This window comes from Eleutherodactylus coqui, chromosome 5, assembly GCF_035609145.1.
Source record: "Eleutherodactylus coqui strain aEleCoq1 chromosome 5, aEleCoq1.hap1, whole genome shotgun sequence".
Taxonomy (NCBI): Eukaryota; Metazoa; Chordata; class Amphibia; order Anura; family Eleutherodactylidae; genus Eleutherodactylus; species Eleutherodactylus coqui.
The window spans coordinates 82,518,085-82,534,644 of NC_089841.1; the positions used below are offsets into that span (position 1 = coordinate 82,518,085).

General features: G+C 43.2%; 1 protein-coding gene across 2 annotated transcripts in view; it reads left to right on the forward strand.

The window, feature by feature from the left end:
- The window catches only part of NDUFAF2 (NADH:ubiquinone oxidoreductase complex assembly factor 2), an 89,747-nt gene extending 73,395 nt beyond the window's left edge, over nt 1–16,352 (forward strand). For both annotated transcript variants that reach the window (XM_066602778.1, XM_066602777.1), the window contains one exon: nt 13,762–16,352. In XM_066602778.1, the coding sequence (XP_066458875.1) occupies nt 13,762–13,977 (216 nt within the window). In that variant the 3' untranslated portion in view covers nt 13,978–16,352. The remainder of the gene's footprint in view (nt 1–13,761) is intronic.
- Nucleotides 16,353–16,560: the final 208 nt, after the last annotated feature.

Consider the following 16,560-nt stretch of genomic DNA (forward strand, 5'->3'; position numbering starts at 1 on the left):
ATGTAAAAAGCATAGGATGGCTGAGTAATAACGAGGCCTGCACAGGGAATAGAGCTGATGATTCTGTAAAATAGCATTTGAAACACTTTACAGCGATTCTCCGAACATTAAAGATGGTAAATGATGTGCAATTAGGGGGTCCCCAGTGTTTATATAAATAGCGAGGATATTGCGATTCCTTACAAAATGAACAGATTCGGCTGTGCACCTGCAGCCATTGTCTTACTAACATTTCTGTTGTGCGCGTATGACAAGAACCAGATATAGTTATTGTTCTTTCTAGAGCTTTGCCGTTCGTTCCTGAGACGTTTGTGGAGTTGGTTGCTGAGGAAACTCCACTTTTCTCAAACTAATCTTCATATGGGTAAAATGTTTGAAGGGTTTCTAAGAGATGCTGGAGTACAAGGAAGATGGCTGTGTAACTTTGTATCAGCACGGGTTTATGAGGGGTCACTCTTGTCAGACCAACCTGATCAGCTTCCACTAGGAGGTAAGCTCTAGACTGGATCAGGGAGAGTCATTGGATCTTGAGTAGCTGGACTTTTCCAAAGCCTTTGATACTGTGCCATATAAAAGGCTGGTATATAAAATGAGAATGCTTGGTCTGGGTGAGAAAGTGGGTAAATAACTGGTCAGTGATAGAAAGCAGAGGGGGGGTTATAAATGGTGCATACTCTGATTGGGTCACCGTAACTAGTGGGGTACCACAGGGGGCGGTACTGGCTGATATATTCTTTTTAACCCTTTCCAATCCATTTATTTTTTCTCACCCATTCTCCCCAGCTCCAAAAAAATTGGAGCTGGGGAAAATGGGTGAGAAAAAATACATTTTCCCTGCACCCTCCTGAACTGACAGAGTTCAGGAGGGTGCAGGTGCTCACTGCACCGTGGAGGGACCTGCTTACCTGTCAGGCATCTTCCGCATTCTCCTTCTGCCTCCCGGCTCGGCAATCATGTGACCGCTGGGGTCAGGTGGCACCTGGCGGTCACATGATCGCCGGGTCGGGAGACAGAAGGAGAACGCGCAAGACGCCGGTCAGGTAAGCAGGTCCCCTCACGGTACAGGCTCCCGGCTCGGAGTTCATGTGACCGCCGGGGGGCAGGTAACAGCGGCGGTCACATGATCGCCGGCCGGAATCTCTATGCATTACATAGCGCTAATTGAGCGCTATGTAATGTGTAAAGGAGAAGGCAGAAAGGGTTAAAAACCCTTTCTGCCTTCTCCTAGGGGGTCCTTGATGGGGACCAGTGCACAAGTGTATCTGCACCCGATGTGTCTGCCGATCGGGTGCAGATGCACTCCTGCACTGCAGTGTCGGGCCTGCCCCGACATTGGAGCTGTGGAGGAAAATGATGATGTCGGGGCAGGCCCGACATTGGATTGGAAAGGGTTAATATATCTATTAATGACCTGGTAGAAGGATTGTACAGTAAAATGGCAATATTTGCAGATGATACAACACAATGTAAAGTAATCAACACAAACCTCACCAGGGTTTTTTCGCCTTCCTCTGGATTAACAAGGGGGGAATGGAAATGGGCTGAACTGGATGGACCTTTGTCTTTTTCAGCCAAGCATACTATGTTGCTATGTAAGAGTTGCAAATGGATCTGGATAAGTTGAGGGCTTCGGCAGACATACAGACTAGGAAATTGCCCTTCATTTACTTCAGGGGATGTAGAAAGAACAGAAGGACCATATAGCAAAAATCAATATGAAGCCTTCAGATCATTCTTGTTCTTGTTGCTCCCCATCTTATCCTTTTTAGCAAAAAAAAAAGTGATTTGACCCTCTACCAATTTTCTCATCAATTGTTTGCTAACTTTGGCGCTATTGTTGACAGTAGAGGTTCTGCAGTTTTACACAGTCCATTGTAGTGTCAAAAAATGAACATTCATTGTGGTCCATGAAGTAGGACCTTAAAGGAGATGTCCCGAGGCAGCAAGTGGGGTTATACACTTCTGTATGGCCATAATAATGCACTTTGTAATATACATTGTGCATTAATTATGAGCCATACAGAAGTTATAAAAAGTTTTTTACTTACCTGCTCCGTTGCTGGCGTCCTCGTCTCCATGGTGCCGACTAATTTTCGCCCTCCGATGGCCAAATTAGCCGCGCTTGCGCAGTCCGGGTCTTCTCCTCTTCTCTATGGGGCTCCGTGTAGCTCCGTGTAGCTCCGCCCCGTCACGTGCCGATTCCAGCCAATCAGGAGGCTGGAATCGGCAATGGACCGCAGAGAAGCCCTGCGGTCCATGAAGACAGAGGATCCCGGCGGCCATCTTCAGCAGGTGAGTATGAAGACGCCGGACCGCCGGGATTCAGGTAAGCGCTGTGCGGGTGGTTTTTTTAACCCCTGCATCGGGGTTGTCTCGCGCCGAACGGGGGGGGGGTTTAAAAAAAAAAAAACCCGTTTCGGCGCGGGACATCTCCTTTAACAGATGCCCACAATGAAGGTGTTGCACCAAATTGAAATTGTTGGTTCATCCAGGAAATAAAGGAGAAATCCTGTTCGCAATTAAAGGAATACTGCAAAAATAATACAAGTTGAGCTCTTCTGAAAGTATGAGGGTGCACTTACATTTATATATATACTAGCGTACCCGTCGCGCGTTGCTGCGAAGACAGACATACATACATACTACGTTTTTATATATCTAGATGACGGCAGCAGCGACCACTGAGGTTTACCGCTGGGGTATGTCACTCTTATTACTAATGGGGGGAGTGTCACTATTATTACTGCTGTGGGATGTCACTATTATCGCTGGGGTGAAGGTGTCACTATTACCGCTGGGGTATGTGTACATGTGGCAGAAATGGGCAGGGCTCTTTCAGAATAGACCGGGTGCAGATTTTGACTGCTTTTTAGATGCGGAAATGCTGCAGAATTTTCCACAGAAATCTCCGCTGAGGACATTCTGCAGTATTTCCGCGTCCAAAAAGCAGTCAGAATCTGCACCCGGTCTATTCTGAAACATTCTTGTCCTTTTTAGAACGACGGGGGTAAAATCATACGTTGTGATAAGCCCCGCCCCCTGACATGTTGGCACTTTGCGATACATAAGTGGGTTTTGGGTTGTAGTTTGGGCACTCGGTCCCTAAAAGGTTCGCCATCACTGGCCTAGTACATGTTTGCCCACTTCCAACTCCAATGGAGACTGACTGTAAATGGCTGGCGTGCTCTAGTATTTATGGTTTCAAGCTGTACGTGTCATTGCATACAGTCTATCTATCTATCCATCTATCAGGGTTATTGCATACAGTCTATCTATCTATCTATCTATCTATCTATCTATCTATCTATCTATCTATCCATCTATCAGGGTTATTGCATACAGTCTATCTATCTATCTATCTATCTATCTATCTATCTATCTATCTGGGTTATTGCATACAGTCTATCTATCTATCTATCTATCTATCTATCTATCTATCTATCTATCTATCTATGACATCAGGAAATGAGAGAATTAGATTTTGTAGGCCGCTGCTTCCCCCTTGCGGGCTGAATAAAATAGCCGTTGGGTGGAACATACAATTTATCCGGCTGCTGTGGCTTCTTAGGAAGATATCCTAGTACTTGTTTACCCACTTCCAACTCCAATGGTAATTGGCTGGCGTGCTCTAGTGGTTCCAAGCTGTACGTGTCATAATAGAGCCTTAATGACATCACAATGCAGCTTTATAGAACATGTTGGGGCATGTTCAAGGGCATCCGATGTTGATGACATCAGTGATGACATCACAATAGCAGGTGGCTTACTTATTCGATCTACGTGGGGGGGGGGCGTAACTTTCGACGACGCTCGCGCGCCATTTATCGTAGGATATTTGTACTATGCCTATAATCTTCCCAGGAGTGTACTCAACAACTTCCCAAAGTTTCATGGCGATCGGATGAATGGTGTAGTAGCGCATAAAGGACAAACAGACACGCACGCACGCAGACAGACATACATTCAATTTTATATATATAGATATATATATATATATATTGGCAGTATAGCCAATGTTAAAGGGGTTGTCCAAATTGTATTTTCTGAGTTAAACCCTTTTCCATATGCTATAACCTAACCGGCATATATTCCCCTCTCCACACTGTGCCCCATAGTGCTGCTTGGTCCTTGAACCTTTGTTTACAGGTTACAATCCCACCCACTTTACAGAATGTCATAGGCGCTTTAGCCAATGACAGAGCTCAGCGATCGACTGCTAAGCTCTGTCATTGGCTGCATTGCCATGACGTCCTGTAAACTGGGTGGGAGGCTGTAAACCTGACGACAAAGAGGAGACCTGGAGCCATATTATGGGACGCGGGAAAAGGTGAGTATACATCAGTTAGTTACATTATAGCATGGGAAACAGGATTTTACTTAAAGCTCCAGGCTTATATAGGCTAGTCACAATGGCCTACATAGAAGAGAAGGACCCCCATAGGAAGGATGAAACCAAAACCCCATTATAATTCTGTTTTGTTTCCCCCCCCTCCATGCCTTTTTGGGACAGTTTCCCATTGTTTACTAACAATGGGAGTCCTGTACAGGTAATTGTCACCCAGTAAGAAAGGGGATGAGACCAGATGGCTGTGGATCTTATCTCTTTTAAGTTCTTATGGCAACTGCATGGGCTGCTTTTCTAGTACATTTGGGGGTCTCTATGATTTTGATCTGTATGAATTTCCATTTTGACAAAACTGATCGATGAAAAACAAGGAAATATTTTTTGGGCACAAGTAAGTTATAAAAACTGCTTTTGTAATTTTTTTCAAAGGTGGCCTTTATATATTCATGTTTGTTTAACTATACTGATTATATAAATACGACACTGTATTTTTCGGAGTTACTTGCATTTTTAGCCTACAAAGTGTCTGTGTCTAAGGGAGCTTTCACACAATCTTACGCATACATAGGTGCGCACAAAACCACGCGTCTATTAAAACCATTGGTTCCCTATAGTGTGTTCACATGTCCGTGTTTTACAGGTGTGCAAACGCACGTACCTGCAAAACATAGGACGTGCATGCACCATAGGTCCATGGTGCGTGTCAATATTCAACAGCGGTGAGTCCCCTTGTCACTGAACACTGTGACAACACTGTCACACTGTTTAGTGACGGGGAGTAAAGAATCCCCTGCCACAGCTGTGGCAGAGGATCGCGATGCCGGCACCACTGCAGTAATTTTCAGGGAAGGACTTTACATATAAGCCCTTCCCTGAAAATCAATCCTATCTGGTATAAAAAAAATACTCACCTCTCTGCCGGGGCTCAGGCGTGTCTAGCAGCTTAGGTCCCGTCACTGCTCTGAAGCTCTTTAAGCAGGCGGGGATTTTAAAGCTGAAAGGGCTGTATCTGATTGGCTGAGCGCTCAGCCAATCACAGGCAGCACTCAGCCATTCATTGAATGATGGCTGAGCACTGCCTATGATTGGTCACAGCGCTCAGCCAATCACAGAGAGCGCTGCGTCATTCATTGAATTCTTATATTTAACGCCCTTCCCTGAAAATCACTGCAGTGGTATCGGCATCGCTGTGACAGGGGATTCTTTACTACAGTGCTGTCACAGCGTGCAGTGACAAGGGGACTCCCCGCAGGGAATATTTACACGGCAGTGGTGGAGAGTTGAGTGTGTGTGTGTGTGTGTATAATATAAAATATATATATGTGTATGTATGTATGTATGTATATATGTATGTGTGTGTGTGTATATATATATGTATATATATATATATATATATATATATATATATATATATATATATAAAATAAAAATAATAGCTGTCCACCGGTGCAATCTGTGATTGGCTGCAGCAGTCTGTGATGATCTGTTCACAGGCTGACACTGCAGCTTGTACACAGACCCAGCAGGGAGAAGCGGTGCTGAAGCCGTGGCCACCTTTAATGGGTGAGCATAGGTCGTTGTTGTAAGTCTTGGGCATTGACAGCACCATTTTAAAAAAATGAATTCAGAAAATCCCTTTAAAATAATATATACAGTAAAGCAAAAAAGGATAAAGCAGGACAAGCAGACAAATTACCCAGACTGTTACATGCATAGCAAGATGTAATGAGGTGTCCACATGCACCACTGTCATTTTGTTTCATTAGTCAAAAGATGAGAACATGTATAGTGTAACAGAAGTGGACTGTTGGTTATTAATCCCCTCACCGACCCTAGAATACCAAGTGAGAAGGCCCTAAACTAGACCATCAAAGGTACTAGCATCGACTGCTGCAGTTCCTCTAAGCTTGGGGTGTGTCCTATAGTCGAAAAAATACTGTGTGTGTATATGTGATATATATACGTGTGTGTATATAATATGTTTTAACATGATGGTACAAAAATGTCAAAACGTCTCCCAATTCTAACGATATTTGTGTCTCACTTTAGCTCTAATCATACGAGAATAAGTTGAAAAAGAATAATTAGGAATTAGTCTTTATCCAGACCAAATCTAGTTACTTGCATCTAACAAAGTGAAATAGATAACGGGAGCCAACTGTTCACCCAGCATATGCCAGAATACTTTGATGCCGATGCCAAAAAATTAAACAGCAATGTAGCTGGATATTGGCTGGCACATTAATACGCTTGCAGAAATGTTCTGTGTGTCAGATGTGATTTTGTCCGGAACTAGTGATACTGTATTACTTCCAAGACCGGTCAGGGATCCTGGATGATTACATGCAAGTCAACATTTGCACCATATCTCTTTTCCTTTTGTCTGCTGTAAGGTGGTTGTGTGACAATTTCGTACGTTTCCAAAAACATAGGTTCCTGGTTTTATTCTAAAGCTAAAAACTGGGCTCCTGCCTTAGCTGAGGACTTTATATCTATGGATACAATCACAGAGCATTTTAGATGACTGTATGATATACCACACTAAATTCTAGGATGGCAATCTGCTCTTCACCCCCTATACCGTGGCATACCACAGATTTTTTTTTTATTGGTTGGAAGGGGACTCGTAACTATGTTGGCCAATAGAAGACATAAAACATTTGCGGTTGCCTCACAATTTTATCACAATTAATAGAAGACTAAGCTCACCATGTATCCTCATGGTAGGTCATCAATAGTTGATTGGCAAAGATTTGTCAACCTAGATCCTTGCCAATCGGCTGTTAGCCGGACCCACTCTCGGTTCAAATAGAGCTCAAAGCGGACAGCTCTGCCCATATTGCACCTATCCTGGTTGGTAATGCAAGGCACCGCTCCCAGCTCTGTCCACACTTACAGAGGATCCCGTTCAGCAAACAGATAGATTACCTGAGGATAGATCATCAAACGTTAGGTCCTGGAAAACCTCTCCAGGGCTTGGTATGCCCATACATTTTAGATAGATGTCAGCCGAAATGTTTGTTCCTTCAACAGCTATCTCTCCCAGTCTCCCTAGACACATGCACGCTCTACTCGGCCAAGCATGCATATATTCAATGCAGCGAGGACAGAAAGCTGCTGCCAGACACCTCAGGCAGCAGCTTAACTCCTGAGAAAATAAAAGATCAATCATTCGAAATCCAACTGCTTGATTCTTTATTTATATGCAACTGCTTGATCCTTTATCAGCATCTAAGTGGGAGAATGTGTCAAGTGGGGTACCGCAACGCTCTGTCCTGGGCCCAGTGTTGTACAACATTTTTATAAATGATCTGGAGGAAGGAATTGATGGCAAACTGATCAAATTTCCAGACGACACAAAGCTAGGAGGGATAGCTAACACTAGGGAAGAGAGAGAGAGTATTCAAAAAGCTCTAGAAAAGCTTGCACAGTGGGCAGCGACTAACAAAATGGTATTTAAGGAGAAATGCAAAGTCCTACATCTGGGCAAGAAAAATGAAGAAAGCACATACAGAATGGGAAGAATTGGGCTAAGCAGCAGCCCATGTGAAAAAGACTTTGGTATAGTAATAGACCACAGACTGAACATGAGTCAACAATGTGATGCAGCAACCAAAAAGGCAAACACAATTCTGGGATGTATTAAGAGAAGCATAGAGTCTAGATCATATGAGGTAATTATCCCCCTCTACTCTTCCTTAGTCAGGCCTCCTCTGGAATACTGTGTCTAGTTCTGGGCACCCCACTTTAAAAAAGACATAGGCAAAGTGGAGCAAGTTCAGAGAAGAGTTACCAAGATGGTGAGCGGTCTGCTAACCATGTCCTATGAGAAACGGTTAAAGGATCTGGGAATGTTTAGCTTGCAAAGAGGACACTTAATAGCTGTCTATAAATATCTGAAGGGCTGTCACAGTGCAGAGGGATCAGCCCTATTCTCATTTGTACTAGGAAAGACTAGAAGCAATGGGATGAAACTGAAAGGGAGGAGACACAGATTAGATATTAGAAAAAACAATGAGTGGAACAGGTTACCACGGGAGGTGGTGAGTTCTCTTTCAATGTAAGTGTTCAAATAAGTGTCTGGGATAACTTAGTGAATTCTGCACTGAGCAGGGGGTTGGACCCGATGACCCTGGAGGTCCCTTCCAACTCTACCAGTCTAGGATTCTATGCCCAATCCGTCCTGGATTCTACAGAAAATACCGTCCATAGCAGTCTATGGAAAAGCATTTTTTCCTGCGCACGAGCAAAAATCAATTACGCAGCATGCTCTATTTTTGTGCGGTGTCCATATGGACGGCTGCTGTTGAGGTCAATGGAAGCCATCCGACCCGCAGCCCTTACACAATTAACATTGCATAAAGGTCGTGGAACCCGCGTCATCGCTTAGCGACAGCGCAGAAGCTCTGTACTGCGCATGTCCAATGGCTCGCCGGTTGGATCATCCACATCACAGAAGAAAATGACAGGTACGTGGGGTCACCGGCCGGGCACCGGGTCGGATTCCGTTGCGGGAGCCTGCATCTGAAATCTGACTCAGTTGTGTGCAGGCGGACTAAAGCAGCTAGCAATTGAACGACGAATTATAAATTGTTTGCTTTGCGTTAATTATAAAAATCATCCTTGGCTCGTTCACTAATCGTTCAGTTTAAATTCTGATCGTTGAGTCGTTCTCAGTCACGTATACAGTGAATGTGAACAACTGAACAATTTCTCATTTATACAGGCGGATACATCGTTGGCTCATTCGAGCAGGCCGCCCGAGCGAGTGAGCGAACTCTGACATCGTTCGCTCGTATTAATGGCAAATCGGCAGGTCTAAACGGACCCTGACCTATAATAATTTTGTGGAAACTAAAGTCACCAGGTAGAATTTTTTTTTACCTGATTTTAGCAAACCTTTCTTCCTGAAAAAAAAATAAAAAGTAGGAAGTATTATTTGTTTTAGGTTCTTGGGATAATTTATCGACAAAGCTTTGAAGGAAGTAAAGTGATGGGTCTCTCGGGCTATCAATCAATGGCTGTAGGTTTAAGTTTCCTGAGAACCATTAGAATCTAGGTTTTTCCCTGGTATTTAGCCCATAGTACTAAACAAACCCTCTATATGTGTTCTTGGATATCAAAAATAGCAAGCATCCATGCCTCAGATGTTCCATCCAAAGAGGACAGCCTCTACTTCCTTCCAGCCAGAATCTATATTAAGCTTCCTGGGAAATCTATCATTGATAGGACATGCTCTGGACCTACACTGCACCATCCTATCAAAAGTAATTAGGACCTTTGTGCAAGAATCAAAAGTAGTATTTATTTCCATATGTCAATACTTAGTGGGGCCTCTTTTGGCCCTAATGACACCGGATGTCCTCCGTGGCATATTTTCTACTAACATCTGATACACTTCACCTGATGAGTTCTTTAAAAAAAAGATGGACGCTGTTCATATTTCCTGACCTGACGTTCCAGTTCTTCCCAAAGATGGGATTCTGTGCAGCCAGTCCAATCGTGGAACATCCATATCCTCAAATCAATGTAAAGCTGCGTTGGATTTGTGACGGCGCGTTGTCTTGTTGGAAGTATTGTTGACCGTTCACAGAGTATTGCCACTTTGTCGGCAGCACATTATTGTCTAGACTGTCAGGGTACACCTCCGTGTTCATGGCTCTTGTCACTCCAACGGACTGAGACCATGCCACGTAAAACTACCCCAGACCATATCAGAACCTCTTCCTTACTTAACTGTTGGCATGACACACTCAGGCAAAAGATGTTCCCCAGGAGTCCTCCATCTTCAAATCGATTGGATGTACCTGGGTTTGGAGTAGTGTGATTCATCACTCCATACAACATTCTTCCAATGCTCAACTGTCCAATGACGACGCTCCTTGCACCAATGTAGATGAGCTGATGCATTGCACAGTGGCATAGCCCATATATCCAATAGGGTACAGTTCCTGTCACCAGCTATAGATTACTCCTTCAAGAGTCTACATCTTATGTTGCATGTTTAGGACATGATATTCCAAAAAGCATGATGCATTCTACTGATAGGGGTGTCCAAATACTTTTAGGAGGATAGTATATAGTGGTGATTAATCAATGTAGAGGCTGCTGCACTGGTTTCTATGAGTTTCTGAAATTCCGCACAGTAGCAGTCCTGGTAAGAGTGCAGTACCCAATTATACACAACCGGGCTCCTCTTGTTCCTCGGGCCCACCCACCGACCCCACCCTTCTTCATAGTGACTCAGATTTTTCTATCACTCCATATTCTGGAATATTTAGTGATGCTATTTTCCTGTAAAGCCCCTTTTAACCCGATACACATAAGCATGCGTCATACTGTTTGCTGTATGTACTATTTCTCCTAAGTATAACAAGCTGCTGGCTGTCCCCAAGGACTTTTCAGCCCAATTTGTTCCATATGACAGCAGTGAAAAATACAAAAGGGAGCACGGTCTAAAATGTGTTTCAAAGAATCCAAACACAGTTACATTTTAATTATTATAATTGATCAAAGGATGTTTGCTCTGAAATTGAATTTGAATGAATTAGGACTGACATTGATTTGGCAACTGTTTACATCTCCGCTGGCAGTAGCACAAAGGAAATGCAGCTTTTGGGAGAGCACGACTTGGATCGCCTTTGTTGTCCTGAGTAGATTCCCCACAGCGGCTCATCTCACTGGCTTTAAATAGCTGAGGGCATGTAGTTTATGGCTGTGGAACTACAAGTCTTCAGATCTCGGGTCTTGTTGGCCTGTTTTTATCTAGGACATACTTGTAGATATTACACCAGGATAAACATAGCTTCTGCTTCAGCTTGCAATTTTTTGGGGATGGAAAGGGCATTTCTCTGCTTAGAATTTGCAGGGTGTCTAAATTCAGTGCTGCACAAAGGTTTACTATTCTTTATCAACATCTTATAGTACGTGATCTCTGCAACAGCCATGGAAGCAGCTGGAGTGCAGACTCGGACTACTGCACACCTCTCTTACTCTCCCGCAGCAGGAAGTCTCAGCATGGTCTAATGTACAAAGTGGTTACTGCATTGTATTCATTCAATCAGTATCTAACATGGTGGCACGTTAACGTGTGTCGGCACCAGTAGTCTTCCCTGGCGATGGACTGCTGAATGCCAGAGTTCCAGCAGGAAGGTTCCCCTGCAGTCAGCTTAGACCACAGAGGGCTCATCAATAGCATTTGTGTGCAAAACCCCTTTAGATCCTAATGTTGTACAAGGTGCATTCTAGTTCTAAGGTCTCTCTCTCTTTTTTTTTTTAACTCCAGAAACCTGAAAGTATTGTCACTTTTCAACATAATCTCCCTCTTGACATACACTTTTTCACAACGTCAACACCACCGTTCTTGCATGTCTGCTGTGAATGCTTCTTCAGGGGTCTGCTTTGGCCTCTGTAAAGTAACTGATGCAAGAGCAGCACGAATGGAAAACATGCGAGCACCGAGAGTGTCCGAGTCTCATCCAGTGTGGCAGTTGACGGAATGAAAACACCATTTGTGCCGTCATGCAGTGTCAAGATCGCCTGGAACACTGCCTTGCGTGCAGCCTTGTGATAGTCAACATTTACGGCAGAAACCTGAAGCAAACTTTTCACATCTTCAGGTCTTCAGGCAGGATGATGTGCAGAGATCCTACAGAAATGCCGACTTTGCAGGCAGTCTCTTACACAGTCAATTGGCAGTCCTCCGTAAACACTTGGTCGACTTGCACAATCGTACTGTTGAGCCAGTTGGTGCGTGGCCAAGGGTCCTTTGGTTCGTTCTCACATGACGTTCGGTCATAACCATAAGTGCAGATTTTTCATGTACATGACACCTTTACCGTATGTCTCACTCAACTGATGATGGATGTTCATGGTTGCCATTCCACGAAAGAAGACCATCGATGATTATATGCTGGTTCATGGAACATGAACGTCACCATTTTTAGTATGAAAAATGCTTCTAACACCTGCCACTGCCATGTGGGTTCTGTGCACTGGATGAGGCTGCCATTTGTCTCACTCATCCCCAAAGAATACCGGTGTCTTCAAAAATGTGTCCCATGTCTCTATCTACTCTTAGCTCCAAGAAAAAAAAAATAGGAGACTTTAGAATGTGAATGCACCTTGTACAATGCTTTTATTTTGCATCCCAGCTTAATCTTATCCATTTTCAAGTGAATGCACAAACCAAAAGTTGGTCAACGTTTCTTCAATAGCTTCCAAAGAAAACTAAGACTGTGCAAAGTATACCTGAACTGTCTTCCCTGCATTGTTCACTACTAACTATAGTGTGAACTTATCTTGGCCTGGAAAGAGTCTGAAGCCAATAAGGGCTGCAATAAAAAGCAAACCAAGTGAATCTGATATCAAAAAGCTATGGGACAGATAGGCAATTTCATCCTTGTGTAGTGACAAGCTTGAACCGTATGCAAATTGAAAGATGGAACAATGCCTCTACAGCGCCACCTATTAGAAGGCAGCATTCCTGCAAGTCAAAGTCCAATTTTTTTAACTGGTCTTGTAATGATGACTGGGAATATAATCTAAAGACAGTCTTCACTGTGCAGTAGGTTTCTGGGTGAGAAGCCTATGATGTGAGTCAGGAAGGGTATTGTTACTCCTTAGGGAGAGCACCAAGAAGGCGTGAGGACACTTATAAGGCCATGCATGCTCCTTATAAGTCTCATCTCACCTTCTAGGTATTCTCCCTAAGGAGAAAGTAGTGTGTTTCAGAGAATTATGTTCGAAAAAATTGGATCAGTTTTCATTAGTTTCATTTCCGTTTTGTACAGTTCCATTTTTTGTAAGTTTCTCTTATGACTACAATGTAAAAAAAGGATCCGTTTTTGAACTGGAAACAAAAGCGCAGCAGTCTACACTTTTGTTCTAGTGTTAGAAATGGAGTGGAGATGGAAAATGGGAGAAAGGGATTGGAGTGAAGGTCTTCAGTTTCAATGCATTTCTATGCGCAGGAAAACCGAAAAGTTTCATTGTGTTTTACTGCTTCCACAGCAGAATAGTGAAACGGAAAGTAAGAGCGCCTGTGGGAAGTGGCCCTAACTGGTATTGAAGGGGTTAGCGGACTTAATTTTCTTCTATTGAAAAATAGCAATTCTGGCATAATGTTTGAATATGTGCTTTTTTATGACTTTCATCATGCGGGATAAGTAACATAGTAGTTTCATTGTTCAGATCTTTATGAACGTAGCAGGAACTATTGTGATATTAGGTACATTAGAAACCCTCTCTGCAGCCATCCTGTAATACTGTATAGGACGCACAGCAATCGCGTTTCTTATATACTTCAAGTAGACCTTCCCATCAACCCGTGACAACCTGAATTCACCCGATCATATCCAAATTAGCATAAATACTACATCAATATCATTACAATAACATTATGTAATCCATTTCAGGAGATCCTCAAGAATGAACAGATGAGACAGGACATAAGTGCCAAAGGGGAGGAGTCTTTGCAGAGAGACAAGGGTATGCAGGGCACAGAAGACATGAAAACCAAGGTTAAAGGACACGCTTCTGCTCCCGTTTATGAAAAACACACCCCAACTGAAGAGCCGTCCAGCACCGGGAGTACATTTGTACCCGGATCCTGGAATCCACAGAAAAAGTAGCGGGAACTGTGAAAGACATATTAAAGAACGGAAGGTTACTGGAGGCTCCGTCAGCTGCTTTTTTGTTTTTTGGGGGGTTTTTGTGGGTGAGTGATCTTTTTTTTTTTTTTTTATTTCTCTCTTCCAGGATTCATTTCCGTGTTCTTAAGTGATGTAGATATATGAAAGATCACTTACTGTACAGTAAAAATATGAAAAACCCTTCCATGTTCTGTGCTGAAACAGAATTGTATGATGTCTTCAGACAAGTAACGACTAACGGTATTGCTTATTTTAGGACTTTGTCTCCTGTCCATCAGATGCTGTATCACCCCATAATTTCTCCCTCCATACGGTACCATTATGGGAGCTGCTGCATCGGCTCTATATACATGGGGCTACTGTGGGCTGATAACTGGTATTTTTTTCCATTTGTAGTATTGTCATGGAGACATTCTGTAAAATCACTAAATATAACCACAACTACATCCTTCCTGGCTTGAATAGTAGCAATTACTGTACGCTTAGAGATGCTTGTTTTGATCACTTGGATCCATACAAGGTCGTCTTAACAAGAGAAGGGAATACGCTGTCTTGTAGATTGTTCAGTACTGCAGCCCCAGGCTTAATGTACGCATGAAAAAGGGAACAATATGGACTTGTTTCCAGAAAATGTACCGCTTTATTGAGAAAATCCCAACGGGAAGGACATGCAATGGCTAGACAAACTGATGTGTTTCAAGCGGTCGGAGCCGCTATCAGGGCTCCTTCACAAGGGCATATTTGCGCACATAAAATTTACGCATGCAATACACCGAGTAGAATCCATTGAGTTCAGTGGGTTAGTCAACATTTCCGTATTTTGGTTGTGGAAAAAAAATGCAGCGTAATCTATTTTTTCCGCGTATTTGTGCACCAAAGTCCCCATATATGACGGGGGGGGGGGGGGTCCGCAAATAGGTGTGCAATACGCAAGGAGATATGTGAAACACGGCATAAGAACACATCTGGAACTAATTAAGACTAATTAGCCATTTTGATCTCTGTTTGCTGCACCAAAATAAATTGCTTTGCAGATGCAAAAAGTACCGTAAAATGTGCCGATGCACAGGCAAAAAGCATAGTTTGTTCCGCAAAAACGCTACGCTCATGTGCGCTCAACTACGCTTAGACTCGTGTGAAGCCGGCCATAGTCACAGCATAAGAACATGGCGCACCGGCTCAATTTACAAAGAGACATGCAATCAACCAACAAAGTAATCACCTGCCAGAGGCCGGCTCACATGAGCGTAGTATATAGCGCAGTGTTTTACAAGTCGGCGATCGCCGTGTGTATGGCAGCAGTCCTTCACTACACATGACCGTGTATCTCACCTACGTCGTCATGTGCAGTCTGACTTTTTTTTCTAAATTTCCCACTCTGTCGCTTATTGACATTACATATAAACTCTGCACATATGCAATGTTATTGCGTATATACAGCGTTTATTATGCGTTCGTAGGGCTCTTATCGCGCCTAATAAGAGGTAAAATGGAACATACCTGATTTGACATTTTTCTTATAAAATCAGATTGCCATCTACTCTCCCACAATTTTTTTGGCTTAAATGGCAGTTTTTTTCCTCAGTATATCGGGGCCAGTGTGAGAGCGAAATTTTCCCCATCTAGCGTCATCATTTTTATGGCTTTGGGCGGAATGACACTACGTTTTTTGAAATGACAACCCCTTTATCGCTGCTCTTGCACGGTCGCTACATAGATTTCCTATTATTCATTTGGTCTGTGGATGTAGTGGCCTTACCAACGCTAGAACGGTTTCTCAATAGTAACCCCTTTGGGTTAAAACTTTCCTTTTCTTTCCACTCATTCTCTGTTTCTCATCTAGATACTTAGTTGTCCGTGGTCATTAACCGGTAAATACGCTTAGACCCTGCTGGCACCATAGTGGCGCACGCTTCCATCATATCACTCCATTGACACTGGCAAGAGTGAAACAATTGCTCTTTCACTAATCAATGAAATAGTGAGATTGCTAAAACTATTCATCATTTGAAAGAAGACAAACCTCTATCCTGTGTTCTCAATATGGAATCAGGGCCAAATCCATCGTAGGGATCGATCTGATCTCTTACATACGCTTCCAGCTGTTACCAAAAAACAATCCAGTCGCCCTGCCCGTATTCTCCACTACACTTAGTTGCAAATTTCAGCCAATATGCCAGATGATTAATGAATAAATATAATTATGTTTCTTTTTAAACCCAGCAGGTGCACCTTGTTCTTATGCCATGACTAAGAGCTGCCGTGACAGCTTGAAACGCGTCAGATTGTTGCGCCACTCTGTGTCGCTGCTGTTGGGATTTTAATATGCCTCAATAAAGCTGTGATTTTATGGATACTGGATTTTTTTCTTGCTGTCTGCTGCAATCGATGCCGGTCCAGGCGGTGCATCCTGCTGGTGAGACGCTTCATTCTGTCTATAACATGGCGACTGTAATTTTCCCAAAAGAAAAAAAATCTTTGCTACCGCGTTACCCGGTTGAAAATAAGTGTTTTTGCTCTCTTAGGCCGGGGACACGTAAGCGAATTTCAGCACATTTATGC